The sequence below is a fragment of the Pristis pectinata genome, chromosome 34, assembly GCF_009764475.1.
Source record: "Pristis pectinata isolate sPriPec2 chromosome 34, sPriPec2.1.pri, whole genome shotgun sequence".
Lineage (NCBI taxonomy): Eukaryota > Metazoa > Chordata > Chondrichthyes > Rhinopristiformes > Pristidae > Pristis > Pristis pectinata.
This window is the reverse complement of record NC_067438.1, coordinates 14,020,022-14,047,518: the sequence shown is the minus strand read 5'-3', so window position 1 is coordinate 14,047,518 and position 27,497 is coordinate 14,020,022. Positions and strand designations below refer to the sequence as shown.

At 42.1% G+C, this 27,497-nt stretch overlaps 1 protein-coding gene across 1 annotated transcript in view; it reads right to left on the bottom strand.

Moving 5' to 3' along the window:
* LOC127585887 (class I histocompatibility antigen, F10 alpha chain-like) overlaps window positions 1-27,258 on the bottom strand; it is a 44,105-nt gene extending 16,847 nt beyond the window's left edge. The window contains exons 1-4 of the mRNA XM_052043602.1: window positions 27,131-27,258; window positions 10,952-11,212; window positions 5,941-6,216; window positions 3,187-3,453 (exon numbers count right to left, since the gene is read on the bottom strand). Of these exons, the coding sequence (XP_051899562.1) occupies window positions 3,187-3,453; window positions 5,941-6,216; window positions 10,952-11,212; window positions 27,131-27,182 (856 nt within the window). The 5' untranslated portion in view covers window positions 27,183-27,258. The remainder of the gene's footprint in view (window positions 1-3,186; window positions 3,454-5,940; window positions 6,217-10,951; window positions 11,213-27,130) is intronic.
* Between the last annotated feature and the right edge of the window lie 239 nt (window positions 27,259-27,497).

Below are 27,497 nucleotides of genomic sequence, written 5' to 3'. Positions count from 1 at the left end.
AGCACAGGGGCAATTTCAAACGAAACTGGAATCACAGATGGATGCTCGATGCTGTGACAGGGCTTGCACAATATAACTTCCTACAAGGTGAGATCTGGTAGCATAATTGGCAACGACCCATCACTCACAGATGAGCTCAATGTCTTTTATTTGTACTTTGATAGGGAGAACTATGACACACCCACATAAGCCCCCATATCTCTGGATGACACTGTGATTAAAGTCTCCGAGGCCAATGCCCGAGTATCCTTCAAGAACGTGAATCCATGAAAGGCATTTGGTCCAGATGGCAGTCCAGACAACGTAACTGGTCAAGTGCTAAAGATTTGTGTGAACCAGCTGGCTGGAGTATTTATGGACATATTCAACCTCTTGCTTCTGTGGTCTAGGTTCCTACCTGCTTCAAAAAAGCATCAATTGTACTGGTGCCCAAGACCTGCCTCAATAATTACCATCTGATGGCACTTACATCAACTGTAATGAAGTGCCTTGAGAGGTTGGTTATAGTGTGAATCAACTCCTGCCTTAGAGATGACCTGGATCCACTCGAATTTGTCTACTGCCACAACAGTTCAACAGCAGATGCAATTCCTCTGGCTCTTATCTCTGCCCTGGACAATCTGGACATCAGGAACTTGTTTGTCAGGCTGCTGTTCATCAACTGCAGCTCGGTGTTCAACAGAATCATCCCATCCAAACTTATCACCAAGCTCCAAGACCTGTGCCTCTGTACCTCCCTCTGCAACTGGATACTTGACTTCCTTATAGGCCGACCTCAATCAATGAGGATTAGCAACATCAGCTCCTCCTCTCTGATCATCAACACAGGTGCACGTCAAGGGTTCATGCTTAGCCCCCTGCTCTACCATCTATATTTACACGACTCTGTGGCTAAGCAAAGCTCCAATGCCATCTTCAAATTCGCCAATGACATTACTGTTGTTGGACAAATCACAGGTGGCGATGAGTCAGCTTACCGGAGGGAGATAGGACACCTGGCTGAGTGGTGGCGCAAAAACAACCACTCGCTCAACGTCAGCAATACTAAAGAGTTGATTGTTGGCTTCAGGAAGGGGAAGGAGGGCTATGTTCTATGTTCTATATGAGGGAGAACATGTGCCCTACATTGGGGGATCAATGGTGGAGAGAGTCAGCAGCTTGAAATTCCTGGGCTTTAACATTTTGGATGATCTGTCCTGGGCCCAGCACATCGATGCAATCGGAAGGAAAGTGTGCCAGCATCTTTACATTCTTGGGGTAAGGAGGTTTCACTTAGCTTCCAACACTCTCAACAAATTTCAACAGATGTACTATTGAAAGTATCCTGACTGGTTTCATCACAGTCTGGTGCAGCAATTCAAATGCACAGGAACGCAAGAAGATGCAGAGAGTAATGGACTCTGCCCAATACATCACGGGCATATCCCTCCCCACTGTCATTAGTATTTACAGGAAGCACTACCTCAAGCAGGCAACATCTATCATCAGAGGTCCCAACCATTGGAGCCATGCCATCTTTTCACAACTACAATTGGGCAGGAGGTATAGAAGTCTCACACAAAAAGTGCTGGAGAAACTCAGGTCAGGCAGCATCGATGGAGGGAAATATACAGTCGACATTTCAGGCTGAATCCTTTCATCAGGAATGGAAAGAAAGAGGGCAGAAACAAGAATAAAAGGGTGGAGGGAGGGGGACGAGCATGAGCTAGCAGGTGACAGGTGAATCCAGGTGAGAAGGGGTACGGTAGGTAGGAAGGGGAGGGGTGAAGTGCAAATGATTTGAGATGCTGGGAAGTGATAGCTGGAAGAGCCAAAGGGCTGAAGAAGATGGAATCCGATAGGACAGTGGACCATAGGATTCACCTATCACCTGCCAGCTCATGCTCCTCCCCCTCCCCCCACCTTTTTATTCTGGCTTCTTCCTTCTTTCTTTCCAGTCCTGATGAAGGGTCTCAGCCTGAAACGTCGACTGTTCATTTCCCTCCATAGATGCTGCCTGACCTGCTGAGTTCCACCAGCACTTTTTTGTGTGTTGCTCCAGATCTCCAGCATCTGCAGTCTCTCGTGTCTCCAGGTACAGAAGCTCAAAGTCCCGCACCACCGGGTTCAAAAACAGCTACTTCCCTTCAAACATTTCATGAAAGAACAGCTATTTCCCTTCAACCAACTGGCAAAACCCTAATCACTACAGTTTAGCAACACTGTGAACACTTTGACCACTTTGTGCTAACATGGACTCTCTGTCTTCTTTTTGTTCTAATTGTGTTTTCTTGTCAAAATTGTGTATAATTTAATTTGTGTTTTTCTTGTGAATGCTGCTTTTATGATGTATGTGCCTGTGATACAGCTGCAAGTTAGCTTTTTGTTACACCTGCGAATACGTGTATCTGTGCCTATGACAATACACTCGACTCTGACTTTTGACTTTGATCCTTGTAGACAGTGAAAAGGCTTTGGGATGAGTAAATTATTGGCCACAGAATACCCAGCCCGTAACTTGTTCAGATAACTACAGTTTTATGCACAATGTGCAGTTGAGGTTTTGCTCCATGGTGATTGTAGGAAATTGATTCTGGGAAAGTTAATGATGGTAATTCCACTGAATATCAAAGGTAGACAGGTTCCTTTTTGTTGGGGATTATCATAGCCAGGCCCTTTTGTGACACAAATGCTAATTGTCACTTATCAATCTATAGTTGAACATTATCCAGGTCTTTCTGCAAGGAGGTATAGACTTCCCTTTGGTTCCCAACTTAGTTGCTTCAAGACTTATTTTTCTAACCTTTAGTTAAAAGCTCATTAAGATCAAAAGCCAACAAGGTTTATCTCTCCACACTTGCTGTAGATTTTGCTGAATACATTTTGAAATAGTTGTTTCAATTTCAGGCTGATAACAACTGGAATGCGTTACATTTGTGATAACAATGCTCGATGTGTAAGTGATGTGCAAAGGAAAAGACAGAAGGTTACACATGGACTGTGATGGACAAGAGAAGATGGGAATTGTTACAATTTTTGTTTTAGTCCATCAGCAACACTGAAGACTACACAGTATAAACAACGTTCAAAGGAATTAGAATATGGGGTGACTCATGGATTGAAATGGAAACACCAAATGATAATGATAAACTGGTTTATTAATACTTCTGTAACTTTTTCCAACTATTCGAATAGGAATGTCCTTACCCCAGACGACTGTCTTCCCATCCGGCAAGCTGCTGTGATCAATATGGCAGGAATACACTTTACCATCAAACGGATCAAGCTCAAGGACAGACTTCAGTTGATATGTACCATCTACATTGGGTAATATCCCTGTGGATTTCATCTCAGAGACACGTTGCCCATTCCGGAACCAGGTCACGCTGATGGCCGGCGGGTAAAATCCAGACACGTTGCAGTAGAGAAACCAACGATCACGCTTGCGTGCATCAAGAGAGACCTCAGGGGTAACTACATGACAGAAAGTTGGTTCTGTTCAGCTGCAGTAAAATCTGCACTGTGACCATCAAACATGTTTTCACACTACTCCCACGTTTCCTCTTGCATTACCATCACCTGACCAGTCCCCGATTCTGCTACCACCCACCAATCTTAGGAACAATTACAGTAACCAATCAACCTTCCATTCAACTCGTCTTTGGCATGTGGAGGAAATGAGAGCACGCAGTGGAAACCCCTGCAGGAGCAGAGAGAACGTAAAATCTCCACACAGCAGCACCCAAAATGTTTTCACTTGGGCACATAATTGATTATAATCAATAATTCACAATAGATCATTGACACCAAACAATTACAAAACGAAGGGCAAGGTGGGAAAAGAGACAAGCTTCAAATTGGCAGCATTTTCACTGGCTGGAGAGTCTCCAATGAGAGGATCGAGTTACAAGATAAGGGGCAGGTCACTTAACCTGACGTGTGTAGATATTTCTATTCACAGATGGTGATCAGTCTCTGGCACTCTCGTGCCCAGCCATTTGTGGAAGCTAGATCTCTTGATGCCTGAAAGATGGAGGAAGTTATATTTTTAAAAGGTGAGGGAATCGAGAGCCGTGGGGAACTGGCACAGGAAAGGAGTTGAGGGGTGGGGAAGATCAGCTATGATCATATTGAATGGTGGGGCAGGCTTGAGGGGCTGACTGACCTACTATTGCTCTTATTTCCTTGTGTTCTTGAATCCAGGTCTCTGGAACTGTGAGAGAGTGGTGCTTAACTGTTGAATCACTCTGCTGAATGTTTCACGAAAAGAATCAAAGGAAGTGAAAAACAAATGATGCCAGAATATCATACTAAAGAAAGAGAATTGGGACTGGTGTGCACTGGGGTGGCGCTGCAGCACAGAAGGTAGTACAGCTCTCACAGCTCCAGTGAGCAGGATTCGATCATGATCTCTGTCAAAGAAACAAAAAATACTTGAAGCACTCAGCGGGTCAGGCAGCATCAGTGAAATCAGAAATAGATTTCGCATTTCAGATTCGAAGCCTTTCACCAAAACTGGGAAAGAGGAAGCACATTAGTCTTGAATTGCAGGAGAGGAGGGGGAGAGGTGGACAGGTTAGGTTGAAACCAGGTTGCTGCTGAGGTAAGCTGTTGAGTTCCCTCTTCAAGCCATTGATTGGGTGACCTCCTCTGCAGTTTCTCCCATTAAACCATTGATTTAGTGAAGTTATAGAGGAGGTCACCAAATCAATGGGTTAATGGGGGAAGCTGCAGAGTGAGAAAATGAACAAAAGCAATGGAATCAGGACAGAGAGAGAGAGAGAGAGAAGCCAAGGAATGAGAGTTGTAAAATGCAGTACTATAGGTTCTGAGCAGATATGCAATGATAATATCACAGGTGGATACCTTGCAGCAGAAGTGTCCAGTTCTGATACAGCCAGAGAAAATAAATTACCTTAAGTTGGAGAATTGGATATAGAGTTTGGAAGGCTGCAACACGCCCATTTGGAAGATGAGGTGTTGTTCCACAAGTTTACATTGGCCTTTTTTATAACAGTGCAGGATGCTACAAATAGATGGGTCATTGTAGGAGTGAGATCTAGAATTAAAATGCCAGGCAAATGGAACCTCAAAATCCCAATGGAATGAATGCAGTTTCTTTGTAAAGCAGTCACCCAATCTGTTTCATTTATCCAATGCAGAGGAGACCACATTGTGAAAAAAAAATCTGGTACAAGATTGGAAGAAGTGCAGGTGAACTAATGCTTCACTTGCAACTGCTGCCTCAGTCTGTGGATAGTGGGAAGGGAAGAGGTAAAACAGGTGCTGCATGTGCCATAAAGAGGAGAGTGGTTGGTGGGGATAACAGAGCAGACCAGGGAATTGCAAGGGGAATGACCCCTGTGAAATTCTGAATGGAGAATGGAGGGCAAAAATGGGTCTAGTTGTGGAATCCTGTTGAAGCTGGAAGACAAAGTGTTGAAGGAGGAGGCTGAGGGGGTTGAAGGCGAGGACCAGGGGAATCCTATCCTTACTACGTCAAAGAGGAGATGGGGTGAGAGTAGAGTAGTCTGATGTAGATGTGATGACATCAGGGGCTCTGTCAACTGTCATCAAGGGAAGCCACAGTTATTGAAGGACGACATCCGTTGCTGTCTGTGTGGAGTTTACACTCCCCTGTCACACAGTGGGTTTCCTCCAGGTGCTGCAGTTTTATCCCACATACTAAAGGCATGCCAGTAAGTCATTTGGCTACTGTAAGTTACCCATTGTATAGATGATTAAACAGAGGAGAATCAGAGGAAGTTGATGGAAATGTGAGAGTGGGTGGTGTAATGTGCTGATGGGATTGCATCGAGACCTGGCATAGACTCGATGGGCCGAATCACCTTCCTCTCCGTCATGAGGAAATAAGAAATGATTGTGGCCAGGTCACGAGTAATAATGGTATATCGCTCAATGCCGACTATCACAAAACAATGAACTATACTATGAACTCACCTTTTCTGGTCAGGTATGCTTCTCCAACTGCATAATATGTCCTCCATAGATTCACACAATCATTTTCTAACAAGCTCTTGAAATAATGGTCCATTTTCACATTATTATCCCATTTCTCTTTGAAGGGCTGAGCTATTGGATCATGTACAATCCACTTTAGCTTGTCTTTATCAAAACTAAATGCATATCTTCCATCAAAAGCGAGCTTCAGTATCCCGTTGTTGGGACTGGGATCATTCACCTCACAACCAAACTGCCCTTGAAGATAGTGATAATCTGAAAGAAACAAATCAATCAATCATTGATTCATTATTACGTATGTCTCGGACAGTTTCCGAGCACCCAGGTCAACCCCACATGGAGAACGTTCAATCTCCACACAGACAATCCTTTCCAATGAAGACTGGGAATGGACTCAAGCACCAGAAACAAGCATCGTCACATAGAGGCCTGGCAGACAGTGAAAAATTGACACGAAGATTAATCAGGAATTATCCATTTCAGTCCAATATTTTTGCCAATGTAGTTTCCTTTATTGACAAATAAAATTTAAAAATGCAGCTGCTGGAAACCCAAAATAATAACAGAAAATGCTGTGAACTCTCAGCAGGTCAGGCAGCTTCTATGAAGGGACCAACAGAGTTAACGTTTCAGGGCAAAGACCTTCTCAAACATTAACTCTGTTTCTCTTACACAGATGCATCTGACATGAATGTTTCAGCATTTCCAGTTTACATTCCCAGACCGTCATAGAACAGCTGCAAATCAGGGTTAGCATGCAACAGATGTCACCACATCTGTTATTCTTGGAGTCGGGGAATTAAATGGAGGTCTCCAACCTTACTGCCATACCACAGCATAAAGCTGCAGAACACATCTCTCCAATGCAAGTTAGCCCTGGCACACAAAAGATTCCATTTATTTCAAGGGGGATTCTTGACCTGGGGATTTGTTTCTTATTTTGTTTATTTTTTCATTGATTTGTAAATGTGATTTATTTGACATTTTGGTTGCTGTCTCTTTGAATTATTTATATCATGTATTAGTTTTCAAATGTCTCAAATTCCGAGCATCTGCAGGAAGGCAATGCTCAGCTCTGCACTCTGGCCTCTGTCATAGGCTGTTGGGCCAAAATCACAATGATCCCATCGAGGACCCTCCTCCCAACACTTGAGAACTCACTCTGCCTCACCGCCTAATTCCCAGTGGCACAGGGTCAACAATATTATCTCTGTGCATTCAGTCCAGGCAATTAAGGTCAGTAATTCTCAGAGGCTCTCCCTGTTCTTTAACGTTAATTCGTCTTGTAGACTTCAAAGCCACAATGAGTGAAATAAAACACAAGCCATTTCAACCAGTTTTTGTAGCACTGTGAATTATAGGATTCTGCGACTTTTTTCTCTACTGACTGTGAAGATGTAAGATGGAATGCCAATTCACTCTGAGCTCAATCAAAACGAAAAGTGTGCCAAACATCTTGGGTTACTGACACAACACATATTATTTAACATTGTCGCAGTAAATTAAACAAACATTTTCATATGCAACCTTCACAAAATGGAGGAGACAATTCCCTGAATGCCACCGGGTTCAGGAAAGCAGAACTTGTGTATTTCCTAAGCCATTCCATCATAGAATCACAGAGTAATACAACACAGAAACAGACCCTCTTGCCCAAATTGTCCATTCCAACCAAGATGCCCATCTGAGCTAATCTCAATGATCTTTTGAGTTGATGCTGGCTCTCAGAGCAAGCTCATTGCCCCAGTTATTTCTGTCTTACAATCCCATCTACTCTCTACATTAAAGAGTAGTTAACACCCTCTTTTCCGACACCTTACATAACTAACTGAAATTATGGAAAAGATTTTAGGTCTTAATCCTTATCGTAAGGGCTTGATAGCAATAATCTATGATTTAATTATGAAAATACGTCCAGCATCACTGGACAAAATTAAGAATGAATGGGAAAGTGAACTCCAGACATCTTTACCTACAGAGACATGGAAGAAAATTCTTCTTTGTTAATACATCTTCAATGTGCCAGACACTCTTTGATACAGTTTAAGGTAGTTCACGGGACCCCTATGTCAAAAGATAAGCTAGCTCATTTTTACCACCATATAAATCCTATACGTGACAGAGGTAAATTGAATGTGGCTTCTATGACACATATGTTTTGGTCCTGTCCTCTTTTGAAAAAATATTGGAAAGACATTTTTAACATTACCTCAACTGTATTGAATATTGATTTACAACCTCACCCTATCACTGCAATTTTTGGATTACCAAAGATGGAGTCTGGCCATTTATCTGCTTCTGCTTACCGTATGATTGCCTTTGTTACATTAACGGCCAAACGATCAATTTTGCTTAAATGGAAGGATCCAATACCCCCGACTACTTTTCAACAGTTCTCTCAAACTATATCATGTTTAAACTTGGACAAAAATTAGGAGTGGTACTGTTGATCCTTCGCTTAAATTTGAAGATATTTGGAGTCCATTTATTCAATATTTTCACATGATGTAGATCCCCTTTCAATAACTTTCCAATTTAGAGGAACGGATTTGACGACATAAGATTGCTCTGTTTCTACTGAGAAATTCCAGTCCAGTTTTTTTTTCTTTTTTTTGGGAAATTTTTTGGTTTGGTTTGGTTTGATATATTGTTTATTACTTTTCTTATTGATTTGGGTTTTTTTTCTTTCATATACATAATAAATTTTTTCTTTCCTTTCTTTTATATTATATTCATTTACTAAGAGATTATGGGATCTACAGATTTTTTTTATATTTTATTGCTCCCTGTGATTATCTATGCTATAATTGTTCTCCTGGTCTCTTTGTATTACATCTACAAACATCGATGTTATATATTAACCTGTATTAATTTGGAAACTACTAATAAAAAAGATTGAAAATAAAGAGTAATTAACAGTGCCCAATTAACCTGGCAACATGTACAGCTTTTGGATGTGGGAGGAAACTGCAGCACCCAGAGGAAACCCACGGTATCACATGCAAGACAGCATCAGAGGTCAAAATTGAACTCAGCTTACTGGAATACAAGGCAACAGCATCACATCCTGAACCTCTAACATCTGCTCCACATCTGTGTCTTTTTTTTATACGGACTAATTCCTACTTAACAGGAGACTAGCTGCCCATAACATAAACCATTGAATTTTCATGTGCATAAAGTCAACACAATTAAAAAGAAATGATTGTTCAATTAATTCAATATTACACTGTTGACCAAAAGGAAAAAAAAATAGAATTCCTCAAGGATAAAGCACTGTCAATTGATATTTTACTCCCAATGATTCAGTAAACCTGAGACTAATTCAATCAAAGTCTTATTGTCATTAATTAAAAACACCATTGCTCCTAGATGTGGAAGGTTGACAAAAATTGTACCCGTGGTATAATATTTTGCTGTATTGTATCAGCTGCCAGATCCAAGCCTCATTCACTCTTCATCCGGAGGTAAAGATTACTTTAGTAAACATACTTAGTTAAATGTATAACTGAAGATCATGTAATAAAAAGTAACATCTTAAGAAATAATTAATCAATGATACGTTACCAAGACCATTCAATGAATGCAGCAGTGGCAGAACGAATTTCATGGCTTGCAATGAGAGTCAAGGGCAAATCAGCTGCCCAAGTTATGATATGTCTGATTTTCATGAGATCTAGTGAACATAAACTTGGGCATCTGACTTTGCCATTAATTCACGCTGTCTTATAATTTTTGTTTCCATTAGTCAGGGTACAAACAAGCAACTGATTGACAAGTGATTTGGTTTTGTCAGTCGATGAGAACTGAGATTCTTCATTGGGTGAAATTCAACTTCAGTAGGGTTGCAAAATGGATCATCACAGAGGGATTGCCTCTTGTATCAGCCAGACCTATTCAACTTTGAAGAGAATGGAAAAGAAAACTGTGTATGGGTGGTATGAGTACTGCTTGTTGCATTGCAGTATAGTTGAACTTCACCCTTTGGTTTACATTTGTCATTCAAGGGAGTTAACTGTTCACTTTCAGTGATAAAATTGAATAATTACACTTGAAATATTTCTTATAAATTTTCTTTTAGTCAATACAATTGTGTATAAAATAACAAGGGGCATAAATAGGGTCAATGCACACAGAAAAGATTTACAAAAATGTTGCCAGGACTCGAGGGAATGAGTTATCCAAAGAGAGAGGTTGGGACTTTATTCATTGAAGCATGGGAGAACGAAGGGTGATCTTATAGCGATGTATAAAATCATGAGAGACATAGATAGGGTGAATGCACAAAGTCTTTTTCCCAGGGTTGGGGAATCAAGAAATAGAGGTCATAGGTTAAAGGTGAGAAGGGAGAAATTTAATAGGAACCTGAGGGGCATCTTTTTCACCCAGAGGGTGGTCATTAGATGGAATGAGCTGCCAGAAGAAGTCGTTGAGCCCAGTATATAAGCAGTACTTAAAAGGCTCTTGGACAGGTAATGGATAGGAAAGGTTGAGAGGAATATGGGCCAAGTGCGGGCAAATGGGACTAGCTTAGATGGGAATCTTGGTCGCCATGGATCAGTTGAGACAAAGGGCCTGATTCCATGCTGTATGACTCTATAAACATGGGGTATGTAATGGACTTAGCACCTGCTAAGGCAGCAAAATTTGAATGATCTGGAAATGCAAACAGAAAATACTGAAAACACTCGGCAAGCTGGGCAGAATCTGTGGAAAGAGAAACAAAGATAACATTTCAGGCTGAAGACTGTTAGAACAAGGAAACAGAGAAAAAAATGAGTAAGTGGCAAACAGGAATGGGGAGTTGGATAAAAGGAATATTTGATTGGGCAAGGACACGGGTGCCATGGTGACAGGCTGCTGATGAAGCCATCAGGTGATGTTGTTTTTGGTTGATATTTCAGATTTCCAGCATCTGCATGTTTTTTTTTAATTTTCATTTACATTGACCCGGGACACAATCCAAATTCATTCAAATTAATAAACTAACTTGCTGTTTCGTTACGTTGCTGCAGCCATTCCGTCACCTGCCCCTTGATGATTCCATGGAAACCACTTTGAGTGACTGTAACTCCAGCCCAGTAAGACTTGTCAAATGCAGCCGCCATCCATTCCTGCCTTGGAACCGTCACTTCCATATTTTTGTCATAATACTGTATCTCATAGCCATCCAGGACACCCACGACAATATACTCTGGTAGGTCAGCAGTCCCATGGGTCATGGTGTAGTAATAGATCAGTGAGTGAGACTCTAAACAGAACAAAATAATAGAAATGTTAAGTTTACTAAGCAACATTTGGAAATAGCTTAAAATAATTGATATTCAGAGAATGTGGGGAGAAAATGAGTTATGGTAGGATTAGTTTAAAATGGGTGCTTAGTGGTCAGCATGGACTTAAAGGGCCAATGGGCCATTTTTCATGCTTTTCATCTGTAAGGTTCTATAAGTTACATCACATTATATTTAGGCAGATGGAGCCAGGCACACCATTTTTTCTGCAGTGTAGATCCAACCAGTTCTCCTCCACTAACACTCTCCTCCAACCGGCAGAAGATGTTCTTAACCTGAACAAACTTTTCTTTTGATTCTTCTCACCTTCTACAAATCAAAGGTGAAGCCATAGGCACCAGCATGGTCCCCAGTTACACCTGCCTTTTCGTTAGCGACATGGAGCGGTCCTGATTGCAAAGCTACTCTGGCTCCACTCCCCATTTCTCTCCCTGGTACATCGACGACTGTGTTGGTGCTATCCCTGGCAGGAACTCATCAGTTTTATCAATTTTGTTACTAACGTCCACCCTCTCCTCAAATTCATATCAACCATCGCTGAATGTCTCCCCCATTTCTGGATTCCTCTGTCTCCATCTCAGAAGACAAACTACCAATTAACATTTACTATAAATCCATGAACTCCCAAAGTAACATAGACTACACCTCCTCCCACCCTGTCCCTTGTAAGGACATCATGTCTTTCTGTTTCTCCATCTCTGCCACATCTGCTCTAAAGATGTGGCTTCCCATCTGCTGTGGATGATCAAGTCCTCACCCACATCTCCTCCATTTCCCATACTTCTACCCCGCACTGCCTCATCACAGACAGGACAGTTTCCTTAGTTCCCTTTCGCCCTAGCAGCCTATACATCCAGCACATCATTCTTCATCATTTCTGCCGGCTGCTACATGATCCCACCACTAGTCACCTTCCCATCCCCACCCCTCACTGCTTTCTGCAGGGACCGCTCCCTGGTTCACTCATGCTTCCCCACCCATCCCTCACTATCCACTGGCAATTTCCCCTGCAGCTGTAGGAGGTGTAACACATCTCCCTACACCTAGTCACTCACCACAATCCAGGGAGCTAAAAAAGCCCTTCCAAATGAGGCAGAGATTCACGTGTACCTTCTCCAACCTTACCCATTGCATTCGATGCTCATGACGTGGCCTCCTCTACATCTGAGAGACCTAGCACAGACTGGGCAACTTGCTTTGCCGAGCATCTACCTGCTCTCTGTCCAGAGATACAAGAAATTCTGCAGATGCTGGAATCTGGAGCAATAAACAAAAAGTGCTAGAGGAACTCAGCAGGTCAGGCAGCATCCGTGGGGGGCCATGATATGTCCATGGAAAGGACGATTAAGGAAAATCCCAAGGCATTTTATACATACATTAAAAACTGGAGGGTAACTAGGAAACATGTAGGAGCACTCAAGGTCAAAGGAGGAAATTTATGCCTGCAGCCAAAGGAAGTGGGTAAGGTTACGAAATGAGTACGTCATATCGGTATTCACCAAGGAGAAGGACATGGAAGGTAATGAGATAAGTGAAGGGCATGCAGATATTCTAGGGCGTGCTATTATGAACAAGGAGGAGATGTTGTGCAAGTCTGGGACCTGATGCAATCTTTCCCAGGTTACTGAAAGAGGGAAGAGAGGAGATTGCTGGGGCTTTGACAGAGATTCTTAGCTGCTGGCGATGCCCCAGAAAACTGGAGAATAGCCAATGTTATTCCTCTGTTTATGAAGGGCAAGACGGACAAACCAGGATATTATAGGCCAGTGAGCCTGACATCAGTGGTAGGAAAATTATTGCAGAGGAGTTTTAGGAATAGGATTTACTCAGACATGTAGCGATAGCATGGCTTTGTTCAGGGGAAGTCATACCTCAGTTTCCTGAGGAGGTGACAAAGATGATTGATGGAAGCAGGGCAGTGGATGTTGTACACATGGACAGTAGTATTCAACAAGGTCTCTCATGATCCAAAAGACTAAGGCACATGGCATCCATGTTGATTTGTTAGATTGGGTTCAAATTTGGCTTGGCCAAAGAAGACAGAGGGTAGTGGGGGAGGGGTGTGTTGTTCTGAGTGGAGGTCTGTGACCAGTGGTGGTCCACAGGGATCAATGCTGAGCTCTCTATTATTTCTGATAATAAACTTAAAAAATTTGAATGAAAATGTAAGCAGGCTGATTAACAAGTTTACAGACAACACAAAAATGGGCAGAATTGGTTGTCACAGGAAACAACAGGATATAGACCAGTTGGAAATAGGGGCAGAGAAATGGCAGATGGAATTTAATCTGTGCCAAGTGCGAGGTTTTGCAGTTTGGAGGGTCAAATGTAAGAGGAAGGTATACAGTAAATGGCAGGACACTTTGGAGCATTGAAGTACAGAGGGGTCATGGGATGCAAGTCCATATCTCCCAAAAAGTGGCAACACAGGTAGTAAGTGTGGTAAAGAAGGCATACGGCATACTCGCCTTCATCGGTTGGGACAGAGGGTATGGACGTCAGTAAGTCATCTTGCAGCTGTATGAAACTTGGTAAGAGCATATTTGGAGCACTGTGTGCAGTTCCCATTGCTGTATTGCAGGAAGAATGCAGAAGCTTTGGAGAGGCTGGATGTTGCCTGGAGAGAGAATATTAGCTATAAGAGGAGGTTGGACAAACTTGGATTATTTTGTCTGGAAGGTTGGAGACTAAAGAACAACACCTGGCAGAAATATATAAAATTAAGAGAGGCATAGATCACGTAGATACAGTCTTTATCCCAAGGTAAAAATGTCAAATACCAGAGACAATTTATGTGGCAAGTTTTTTTCTTTAAATACGGAGAGTGGTAGGTGCCTGGAATGTACTGTCAGTGGAAATTATGGAAGCAGATATGAGAGCAAAAGGGTTATTTGGACACGAACTTGAACAGGGAAAGGAGAGAAAAAGACCATGTGCAGGCTGATGTACAGTTTAAATTGGCATCACAGTCAGCACAGATACCTTGGGCCAAAGGGCCTGTTCTTGTGCTGTACTATTGTTCTTGTACTATACTTTGTTCTATTGGGTTATAGGTGACCCAAGTAGAATATGAGGTATTGGAATTGGTTTTTATTGTCACTTGCACCAAGGTACAGTGAAAGACTTGTCTTGTTTACTGTTCATACAGATCAATTCATCACACGGTGCATTGAGGTGGTACAAGGTACAATACAGAATAAAGTGCCACAGTTACTGAGAAAATGCAGTGCAGGTAGACAATAAGGTGCAAGGTCATAACGAGGTAGATTGTCAGGTCAAGAGTCAAGAGTCCATCTTATTGTTCGTGTTCTTATCTTATTGTTCTTCTGGTTTGTGTTTGGCCTCACTATGGCAGTGGAGAAGGCTGAGGACAGACAGGTCGGTGTAGGAATGGGGAGGGGACATGCAACTGGAAATTCAGGATGCATTGTGGACGGAGCGCACATGGTCTACAAATCATCCTGGTCTATGCATGATGTAGAAGCGGCCACATTGAGAGCACCAAATGCAATAGACAAGGTTGGAGGACATGGATGTCAACTTTTGCCTCACCTGGAAGGGCTGTTTAGGGTCCTGGATGACGGTGAGGGAGGAGGGGTAGGGACAAGGGTAGAACTTCCCAAGGTTGCAGGGGAAAGTGCAGGGGAAATCCTACAGTTTCAGGGGAAGTGCTAGCAGCTGGGGTAAACATTGGTCCATTAGAAGTGAGACTGAAGAATTTATAATGCGAAGCAGAGAGAAGAAATGACTGTTTGGCTCAGTGTTTATGGTAAAAAAAAGGACTAAAACTATTTCCAATAATAACAGAAAATCAAGGGGTCAAGAGAGGGAGGAACACAAAACGATTTCTATCAATAGAGAAAAGGGTACCAGAGGGGAGAGACAAGGGGCTGCAGCTGCTGAAATCTGGCACAACACACAAAGTGCGGGAAGAACTCAGAGGGTCAGCAACATCCATTTGAGTCAATGAGTCATTATGGCACAGAAACAGGATGTTTGGCCCACCGCAAATCAGTCAGCACATTTATAATGTTTTATGAAAGGGAAATTATGATGGACAGGTTTTCAGGAGTTTGAAGACATAATATCGATCAGTGAAAAGGGAGGTGGGAGAGCAAGGGAGAGGTGAGAGCACGGGGGGGTGAGAGAGCATGGGGGGTTGAGAGAGCACAGGGGGGAGTGAGCAACGGTGGGAAGAGTGAGTGGAGAGCGCAAGGTGGGAGAGAGTAATGGTTGGGAGAGAGCGAGGGGAGAGCGCAGGGGAGGAGAGAGCAAGCGGGGGGACGATGATGGCAAAAGCTGTGTGATGTGAGAAATATTGCCATTATTCACTTGGGTTCTTTGAACCACTTTACCCCAGAAAGCTCTGGATGCAACGTAATTAAATACATACTATATTAAATATTGCTTAAACTATGAGGATGTCAAGCGATATCGGAAGACTGTGGGAATAGTTTTGAATGCGTGATTGGATCAGATAGCATCTTACATTACAATCAATATTCAACAAGAGATTTAGCTTTGAGAGTTACTGCTTCTAAGTTCCCGTAGGGTTTTCCATCGTTAATATCTTGCTGGGCTCTGTGGATGTTGGCCTAATTTGCTCCTCTGCATTTGTTGCTGATATCCAGTAGGCACCCACCCCTTTTGTTCTAAATCATCCTTAGAATGCTGGTTCCTCAAAAGATGAGGTCATGGTTTGTTTTAGCTAAATATAATTACCATGGCCATTTGTTGCTCTCACCAGTGGCCTCCCGATGAGCTTCTGATAGCTCACCACATTGCCTTTTGTCAGGAAGTTCCTCTTATATCTTTGAGACGCCCCAGTTTCACTTCCTCAATGAACAATGATTTCTTGCAAGTCTGTGTTTTTTCTAGCTGTGCACTCACTGTCTGCATTTGTGAACATTAAGACATAAACTTCATGCAAACATCAGAATTCACCAATTCGTTTATTATCAACCTTTTAAACAAGTATAACTTTGTATTGGCCTTTTTAGTTAAGCTTTCTCATAACGCCTTGCACCTTAATCAAGATAACAACACAAAGTTACCAACAAATTACAAACAATAACACCCAATGACAGCACACCACTTTATCTTGTTTGTTCCCCTTTGTCCTGCTTGGTAACTTGGCTCAGTGTTTCTTCTGGGTAATATCGAACTAGTAACATGAAAAAAACAGAAACAATCTTAAAATTCATAGATTCATGTAGCACAGAAGTTGACTCTTTCAGCCCAACTTGTCCATGTTAATTGTGCTGCCTAGTTCGCATTTGCCTGCATTAACCCTCTGTATCTTTCCTATCAAAGTACCTGGCCAAATGCCTTTTAAGCATTGTTATTATATCTGCCTCTGACACCTCATTTCAGTTTACCGCCACACTGTGTGGAAAACTTACCCCTCAGATCTCCTTAATATTTCTCTCCTCTCACCTTAAATGTTTAGTCTAGACTTACCTGCCCTGGGAAAAAGACTGTCTTTGCATCTGATTTATGCCCCTCAATTTTATTCACCTCCATAAGGTCAAGCCTCAGCCTCCTATGTTCCAGTGAGAATAAACACAGCCTATCCAATTCTTCCTTGTAACTACAGCCTTCCATTCCAGACAACATCCTGGTGAATCTCTTCTGTTGTTACCATGTCCTTCTGGCAGTGTGGCAACTGGAAATGTACCCAAAACCCCAAGTGAAGCCTAGCCAATGTTTTGTACAGCTGCATCATGACGTCCCAACTCATATACTCAATGCCTTGGCCTATGAAGGCAAGCATACCAAATGCTTTCCTCACTAACCTATCCACCTGTGTTGACCTTTTCAGGGAGTTATCGACTTGCACCCCAAGGTCTCTCTGTACATTAATGCTCCTGAAGTCCATGACATTTACTGAATATGTCCCACCAGAATATGACTTTCCAATGTGCATGACCTCACACGTCTGGATTAAATTCCATCTGCCACAGATCTACCCAGTATTCAGCTATTCTATGCTTGCAGAGGTTGTAGGGACAGATACATTAGGGATATTTTAGAGACCCTTAGATAGGCACATAAATGATAGAGAAATGGAGGGCTATGTGGGAGGGAAGGGTTAGATAGATCTTAGAGCAGGATAAAATGTCGGCACAACATTGTGGGCCGAAGGGCCTGTACTGTGCTGTAATGTTCTATATTGTACGTCTCACTGTATCCTGAGACATGCTTCTTCACTGTTGACATCTCCACCAATTTTAATGTTGCCTGCAAACCTATGAATCAGACTTACAATACTTTCATCCAAGCCATATATTACAAACTTCAAAGATTGGAATTGGGTTATTATTGTCACATGTACCAAGGAACAGTGAAAAACTTGTCTTGCATACCATTTATACAGATCAATTCCTTACACAGTGCATTGAGGTAATACAAGGTAAAACAATAAAAGAATGCAGAATAAAATGTAACAGCTGCAGAGGATGTGCAGGCAGACAATAAAGTGCAAGGTCATAATGAGGTAGATTGTGAGGTCAAGAATCCATCTCATCATATAAGGGAACCATTCAATAATCACCATGGAACAGAAGCTGTCCTTGAGCCTGGTGGTACATGCTTTCAGGCTTTTGTATCTTCTGCGTGACGGGAGAAGGGACAAGAGAGAACGTCTGGGGGGTGCAGGGGGTGGTGTCTTTGATTATGCTGGCTGCTTTACCAAGGCAGTGAGAAGTATGGACAGCATTCCAGCAGGGACCCCTGTGTTACACCACTGGTTACATACTTCCAGTTAGAGAAACACCCATCCACCACTACCATCTGCCTCCTATCACCAAGCCAATCTTGTATCCACTTTGCTGACACACTTCATATCCCCTGTGCCTTTACCTTGTGTACCAATTTACCATGCAGGACCTTGACAAGCATCTTACTAAAGTCAATGTAAACCAGTTCAACTTCTCTGCGTCCATCAACTTTCTTTGTTACCTTTTCATAAACTTGAACAGAACATGATCTCCCCTGCACAAAACCATAATCTCTGCCTTTCCTGGCGAACAGAAATTCTGTAAGAGATTTGGCTCTGACATTCCTGCTTTTAAGTTCCCTGCAGGTTTCTCCATTGTTCTTGATGTACTCTGTAGATGCTGGTCTGCATTTTCTGGCAATAACTTGGATTCACCTACTGCTTTTTTTTAAAAATCATTCCTGGGATGCTGTTTCCTGAGGTTATGGATTGTATCAGCTAAATATAATTACCATGACCATCTGCTGTTCTTATCAATAGCCTTCTGATAAGCTGCTGACAGCTCACCACATTGATGGACTGAGGAGGTGTGCAAGATAAGAGGTAGATTGTGCCAGGTAAGGTAGGGGAGCAGGGGTGGAGTTGGGAGACGGTGGCAGGTGAATGATATGTGTAGGTAGACTAAACAGCAAAACAAACAGATGGAGCAAGATGGGGGCAGGGGAATGTGAATGTTGGAATGCTGGAGGGAGATAAGCAGGAACACAAAGGGCTGCCAGCTCTGTAAAGGTGAGAATGGGAACCATTAGGAGAGAGGTGACTGGCAGTTAGAACCATTCACTTCATGCTGCATTGTTCTTGCTCAGACCATTAATTTGAACAGCTTTTCTCTGTCTACTCCCTTCATGACTGTGTATATCCCTCTGTCCCAAGGAGAATAACACCAACTTCTGTCCATCCAGACCAATATACCTGGAATCATTTTGGTAAATCACTTCTGCACACTGTCCATTGAGTAAAATTGTTTTATTATTGTCACATTTAGAGTGTAAAACTTTGTTTTGCATGCCATCCCTACAGATCCTTTCATCACTTCAGTGCATTGAGGTACTACGAGGGAAAACAATAACAGAATGAAGAATATGGTGTTACAGTTACAGTGAACATTTCTAAATACATGTCAACTAGTGACATTCTGTCACTTTCAGAGAATATATCGTCACTATCAGTGTTTTTTCATTGTGAGTGGTTCCCCACCCTATGAAGTCCCTCCATACATAAGTCTTCCTATAAGCACTGAGAGTGCAACCTTGTTAAATGGCATTGATAATATCCAGCATTTTATCTCCCTTCTCAGAAATGTAAGTACTTCATTAAGCATGGCTTAACTTTTACAATTTCCTGCTGCTTCTCTCTGATCAGTTCATAGTTCACTGAAAGCACAGTCCCAAGCAATAGATTTCTGGACATGGCTCTTGAATTAATTACAAAATTGGTTTATTATTGTCACATTTGGAGTGAAAAACTTTGTTTTTTTTATTTTTTTTTTAATTTTATTTACAGCGTGGTAACAGGTCGTTCTGGACCAATGAGTCCGTGCTGCCCATTTTAAACCCAAATTAACCTACTTGTATGTCTTTGGAATGTGGGAGGAAACCGGAGCACCCAGAGGAAACCCACACAGACACGGGAGAACATACAAACTCCTTACAGACAGCGGCAGGAGTCGAACCCCGATCGCTGGCGCTGTAATAGCGTCGCGCTAACAGCTACTCTACCATACTGTACCTGTGCTTTGCATGCCATCCATACAGATCCTTTCATCACTTCAGTGCATTGAGGTAGTACAAGGGAAAACAACAACAGAATGAAGAATATAGTGTTACGTATAGTTACAGGGAAAGTGCAGTGCAGGCAGACAATAAGGTACAAGGCCACAGCGAGATAGATTGTGAGGTCAAGAGTCCATCTTATCATACTAGGGAACTATTCAGTAGCCTTATAAAAGTGGAATAGAAGCTGCAATGCAGTCACGATGTTTCTAAAATGCAATCCCCAAAATTGTATGCAATACCAGTTGCAGCTGAACCAGTGTTTTATGAAGACTGATTTTGAAGTCTTGCTCTTTTTTGTGTGTAGTTCTGGTTGCCACATGACAGGAAGGATGTGGAGGCTTTGGAGAGTGTGCAAAGGAGGTTCAACAGGAGATTGTTACCCAGATTACAGAGTATTAGCTACAAAGAGAGTGGAGCATTTCCTCTTGCTGCCCGTTGATTTCAGTTCAACCAATACTCCTTGGTGCCACCTTCTGTCAAAAGATGCCATGATATCAAGGGCAGTCAGTCTCATCTCAACTCTGCCATTTCTAAATACATATCAACAAGTGACATTCTGTCACTTTCAGAGAATATATCTTCACTATCAGTGTTTTTTCATCGTGAGTGGTTCCCCACCCAATGACGTCACCAATCCCTCCATACAGAAGTCTTCCTATAAGCACTGTGAGGGCAACCTTGTTAAATGGCTTCTCAAAGGGCATTGATAATATCCAGCATTTTATCTCCCTTCTCAGAAATGTAAGTACTTCATTAAGCATGGCTTAACTTTTACAGTTTCCTGCTGTTTCTCTCTGATCATTTCATAGTTCGCTAAAAGCACAGTCCCAAGCAATAGATTTCTGGACATGGCTCTTGAATTAATTACCAAAAATCCTACATTCTAGAATATGATTTCATTACAACAACAACCAAGCAGACTTCCAGTTTTCATTAGAACACAAGGTAAAAATTCTATGGGTGCTATAAAATTGGAGTGGAAACAACATCTTTACAGGTAGGTACAGTGGTAACACTTCGGATGTCCAATAAATTGACAAAGATCTAGAATATGAATTCAGATTTTTTCTTCTCAGCTATTTCATACCTTTCTAAGTATTTCCAACATTTCCTAATTTGTCAAAAGACAACCGTTCGTGTGGTCTTGATCTTGCGTCATTTTAAAGTGGTTTATGAATCTCAGGAGATAGGACGTACTTTACCAGTTAAAAAGCATTGCGATATTTGGGTGACGTACCATTGTGATAATGCTGTGCAGTTTCCCACAGAGCACAAGGACAATTATATGCATTTTCTCAATCCATGTAACTTTTCATAATTGGCATATTGCAAGGTCATAACAGGGCAATTTACACTCAAATTCAAGATGATGCAGTTAACAACAAACAGACCTTTGTTACCAAGGTGTTGTGGAAGGTGTTGTGGATGCATACTCCCTTCCCCACCCTCCTTGCAGTTTAACAAGCTTCTTTGTTTCCCCTCCCAGTTCCGATGAATGATCTTTGATCTGAAGCTCTAGCTCTATCCTTTCCTCAGATGCAGGCTGACCCTCTGAGTACTTAAAGTATTTTCTATTTTTATTATATGAAAGGCAACTGTAACGTTACTATTCATGCATGAATTAATTATTCTCTCATTTCATCTCTGCAAGTTATGAACATTTCTGCAGCAAAAAAACAATCTGCTGGAGGAACTCAGCGGGTCAAGCAGTATCTGTGGGAGGAAAGGAATTGTCGATGATTTGGGTCAAAACCCTGCATCAGGACATTTCTGCACATAATACTGCTGCAAAATATCACAAAATATACAAAGCAACACAATATTACTCAAATTAGCTGAGTAGTTCAAACAGTTTTGAATCAGTTACTTATTTATGGTATATCAATCATTTTATTGGTTTTACTTCACATAACCCACAAAGTAATCAACAGGATTAACGGCAAAAAATAGGAATCAAAGGAAAGCTTGTGGCATGTGTGAGAGAAACAAGTTCCGGGGAAACAGAGAAATAAGGAGAGGGGGATAGGACTAATGGGATTGCTCCCCTCAGCCAAATGGTATCCTTCAGCATTGCTCCAAGTACAAGATTAGATTAACCAATGCTTATTGTTGGACTTTGTACCGACAACATTTTATCACTTTATTGTTCTCTTAGTATAAAAATTGATTGCATGTTCTTTCCTGAATAAACCAATCTAAAATTAGTTGGTTTCCCTGAAAAGTTATAACCTTTCAGTTCTGGTATCATCCTCACCAATTCCTTCTTGCACCTTCCCCAGTGTCTCTATATATCCTTTTTGTAATCAGAAAACCTGAAGACCCTGCATTACTCTCCACACGGTGGAACAACGTAAAGGTTTGAAGAGATCTTCCTACATTTCTGTTTGAATTCTCTGTCAATGAAATGAAGCTTAAGTAATTTTACAGATTGATTTACTGTGTTTAATGATCTGTGAATTCCATTGTTTGAAATGTCCCTCCCTCCCCTCACATACCGCTGAGACATCATCTAGGCACAGAAAACCGGGCCCTACTAACTCCACGCTAACCTTGAAGCACCCATTTTTACACTACTCCTAACACATGTTTACTACATTTTAACACATTTTTATTCTACCCACATTCCCAACTTCTCCCTCCAGATCCTATCACTTACATAGGAACTATAGTCAATTTAAAGTGGCCAATTAACCTACCAATTTGTATATTTTTGGTATGTCGGAGGGAACCAGAGCACACAGAAGAAACCCCTGGTCACATAGAAAATGTGCAAACCCCACAGAGACGGTGTTGGAGGTCATAACTGAGCCCAGCTCGCTGGAGCTGTGAAGCAACAATTCCACTGGCTGTGGCACTATGCCTTTGTTACTGCTTGACAACGGCTTATCCCAGCATGATTTGATCTCCCTTATCATACAAATCTTTGCTACCCATAAGACATTGGAGCAGAATTAGTCCATTTGGCCCCTCGAGTCGGCTCTGCCATTCAATCATGGCTGAGTTTTTCCTTCAACCCCATTCTCCCCTCTTCTCCCCATAAGGCTTAATCAAGAACCTATCAATCTGCCTTAAATACACCCAATGTCTTGGCCTCCACCACCCTCTGTGACAACAAATTCCACAGATTCACCACCCTCTGACTGAAGAAACTCCCCCCCCCCTGATCTCAGTTTTAGAGGTATGTCCCTTTATTCTGAGGCTGTGCTCTTGGATCCTCGACTCTCCTACCAATGGAAAGATCCACTCCATGTCCACTCTATCCAGGCCTTTCATTATTCAGTAGCGTTCAATGAGATCCCCCTCATCCTTCGAGTACAGACCCAAAGACATCAAATGGTCCTCATATATGAAAGCTTCCTTTCCTGGGATCATTCTTGTGAACCTCCTCTGGAGCCTCTCCAGGGCCAGTGCATCTTTCCTTAGATATAGGGCCCAAAGTTGCTCAAAATATTCCAACTGTGCTTACTTGCTCTGTTCCATTCACTCATTGTCTTTCTGATTTTAAAAAAAATCAGTCTTTAAACTCTGAATATTGTTTTTAAATCTCCAGGGCTGTGTAGCTCCTCCATCTGTATTGATCCCAACCATTCAACCAACCTCCTCCAGTTCTGACTGCCTGATTATTGTTTTTAGATTAGTTATAGATTATAGATTTTAGATCTTTATTCAGTGAGCAGGTGCAGGAAGTAGAATTGCCTCCCTAAACATCTCCACCTCTTATCCTCCTATTAAGTTGCTCCTTTAAATGTTTATCTAGTTAATTGTCTTGATATCTCATCACATGATATGAAGTAAAATTTTGTTTGATAATAATCGTAAAAAGCTCCTTAAGGTACTTTTCTACATTGAAATTGCAACAACTATGTTACTGTTTACCTCTACATCTCCTTTGTTTCCCTTCCCCAGATTAGATTAGTACGTTCCAAGGAGAATATAATTGTTTTATACACCCAGCAGTCACTGTTGGCATCTATATTGCCCAAGTTTATTGAACTTTTCCTGCATTTTGGGATCGTATTGTAGTGTTTCCACTGTGCAGACATAACATGAGCAGCAAGATGCCTTCATCCTTTGTCCCTGATCACCATTCTATAGGATCACAGGTGATCGTCTACCTTAGTACCACTTTTCTGAACTAATCCATGACTCCCCTTTTATCAAAAGGTCGATCTATCACTGCCTTGAGCAGACTGAATAGCTGAATGCCCAAGGCACCTTGGGCAGAGCATTCAAAAGATTCATTACACTCTGGGTGAAAAACTTTCTTCTCATCTCTCTACTGAATGGCTGATCCCTTATTTTCAAATTGTGAATCTTGGTTCTAGGTTCACCAGCCTGGGGAAAGAGTATCCCTCTTTACACTGCGCATAAGCACTTTATACAAACCATCCTTAACGGACAATGCTTTTCCTAATTTGATGATATAACTGGTCAGTAGGAAAGGCTTGAGTGTGTAAAGAGATTGAGGATACAAAAGTAGGTTCTGTTCAACCCATTTGGACACCCAGATGCTAAATTGGCTCCAGTGCGACGCCTAACTTTTGTGGCAAAAGACAAGGCAGCTGCTATATTAGGAAGGGTGGTACCAATGTGATGTCAATCTCTGCTCCAATTTGAAGAGTAGGCACTTTGTGCTGGTGATCAGCACGAAGGAAAAGCACGAGAAAATAGCAGGAGTAGGGCACTTGGCCCCTCTTGCCTGAACTGCCTTTTAATATGAGGACCAAGGTATTTTAGGGTCCAAGTCCATAGCTCCCTGAAAGAGGCCACACAATTCAATAGGATGGTAAAGAAGGTGAAAGGCATACTTGCCTTTAATAGTCATTGAATTCGTCAGTCAGGAGGTTATGTTGCAGCTTTATAAAACTCTGGTTAGGCCGCATCTGGAATATTGCATTCAATTCTGGTCATTCTCTATTGGAAGGATGTGGAGGCTTTGGAGAGGGTGATGTAGAGGTTTATCCAGATGCTACCCAGTTTAGAGGGTATGTCCTATAAGGAGAGGTTGGAAAAATTTGGATTGCTTTCTCTGGAGCAACAAAGGCTGAGGGGAGACCTGAAGGAAGTTTATAAGATTACGAGAGACATAGATAGAGTCAACAGCTGATATCTTTTTCCCCAGGGTTGAAATGTTTAATACTAGAGGGCATGGATTTAAGATGAGAAGGGGAAATTTCAAAGGAGATGTGTGGGGCAGGATTTTTCTTTTTTGTTTCACAGAGAGTGTGGTGGGTGCATGGACTGCGCTGCCAGGAATGGTGGTGAAGGCAGAAAAAATAGAAACATTTAAAAGGCCTTTAGACAGGCACATGAATGTGCAGAGAATGGAGGGATATGGACCATGTGCAGGCAGATGGGATTAGGTATCATTTACAATTAGTTTGGCACAACATTATGGGGTGAACAGCCAGTTCCTGTGCTGCACTGATCTATGTTCCAATATGATCATGGCTGATCTATCCCAAGCCTTATTCCTCTCTGTACGAGTTCCCCATCACCCTCACTTCCCTAGTTTTTCAAAGATTTGTCTACTTCCACTCTAATAATCCAGTCTGCATGACTCCCTGGGATAGAGAATTCCAGTCATTTACTACCCTCTGTGAGAGAAAGTTTCTACACATCTCAGTTTCAAATGGCCATCTTGTAACTCCTGTTCCTTCATTTGAGACTCTCACTCCAATATAAAAACTGCCAATTTGAAGCTTGCCTCTCTCCCCACCTCCCCTTCTTACCCTTGCGGAGAACCACAAGATCCACTCTCCACCACCCACCTCCAAAGCAACTTGTGTTCTTTAAAGAAATCTGTGGGTTAATTGCAGATTGATTGGCGTGGAATTTGGAGATTTGCCCTGAGGCTGTGTGAGTTTCCTGCATTTGCTCTAGTTTCTTCACTCATCCCAAAGACATGTTAATTGGCTACTATCAATTACCACTAGCGTAGCTGGATGGGTGGGTGAATCAGGGAGAGTTGAGGGCATGCAAGACTTAATGGGTTGCAGGGAAATAGAAGGGAATTGCATTGAGTAAATGGTCCATGCTGACCAAGATCCCCACCTCAGCTGGTCCCATATCCCCCTAAGCTTTTCCTATTCATGTATTTGTCCAAGTTCCTTTTAAATGTTGTTAATGTATCTGCCTCAGCCAGTTCCTCTAGCAGCTCATTCCATATACAGACCACCCACTGAGTGAAAAAGTTGACCCTCAGGTTCCAATTAAATCTCTCCCCTCTTAACTTAAACCCATGCCCTCTGGTTCTTAATTCCCCAGCCCAGGGTAAAAGACTGTGCATTCACCCTGTCTATGCCCCTCATGATTTTATACACCTCTATCAGATCACTGCTCATCCTCCTATGCTGCAAGGAATAAGATCCAGGCTGCTCAACCTCTCACTGTAACTAAGTCCCTCCAGTCCTGGCAACATGCTTGTATATCTTTTCTACACGCTTTCCAGCTTAATGGCTTATTCCCCATAGCAGGGTGACCAGACCAGAACACAATATTATGCAGTCTCACCAACGTCTTGTACAACTGCAAAATAACATCCCAACTTCTAAACTCAATGCCCTGTTTGATGAAGACCAGCGTGCCAAAGCCTTTCTTCGTCACCCTGTCTACCTATGTCGCCACTTTCGGGGATACTATGTGCCTGTACGCCGAGGCCCTTCTGTTCTACAATGCTCCCTGGGCCCTACCATTCACTTTGAAAGTCCTACCTTGATGCGTCTTCCCAAAATGCAACACCTCGCACTAATCTGAGTTAAACTTCATTTGCCATTACTCGGCCCACTTACCCACCTGATCAAGATCCCCCTCCTGATAAACACCTTCACTGTCTAAGACACCTATTTTAATGTCATCTGTAAACTAACTAACATCTGTAATTAAATCCGAGAAAATTGGGAAATGTTTGCAAGTTGGAGATTTCGCTTCCCATTTTAGTAGTAACATTTTGCCAAAAGCTGTCGTTCAGTCGGTGGAGAAGATTTGACAGACACAGTTCCCCACCTCTCCCACATCGTATTTCTATTTACATAAATAGAAATTGAAATCGAGAAGTTTTTTTATGTCAAACCGGGTGGCTCCTGCTCACTTTATCGAACACCCCCTTAAAAGATGCCAAACGAGACGACATATGTTGCAAAACAAAGCAGAAATTCCAATCTGGTGGGAGACCGGTTTGAAATAATAGAGATTAAACGCTTCATTTCCGCACAAACCTCAGCATCCGCACTTTGCAGAGCACACGCGGTTTTCACCCGACAGCCATTCCTGTTCAGTGGTGGCACATTACCCAGTAACAGATAAAATTAGAATCGGATACTTACCAGCCAGAGCCACTTGTACGCGGAAAAAAACCAGCAGGATGAACATAAACATACTGCACACTTCTTCTCGCTGTCACTGACGGCGACTGAGCACCTTGGCCTTACTTCTCCAACAAAGGATCAGTGCGAAAGCTCATGACCCAATCAGAATGAAAATATGGTTTTTCGTCACCAGTTGTCAAGCGGTTTTTCTGGACTCCGACCAGCCCCAAATCTTGACTCCAATCCTCAGTCAGTAGTAAATGGACATACAACAAGGGCCGAAGGACCTGTTTCCGTGCTTATAACCCTATAACTCCAATACGTGGCAGGGTGTTGTTATGTTGAATTTAGCGCTCTGTTCTTGTGGTGTCAGCTGTCTATAAAA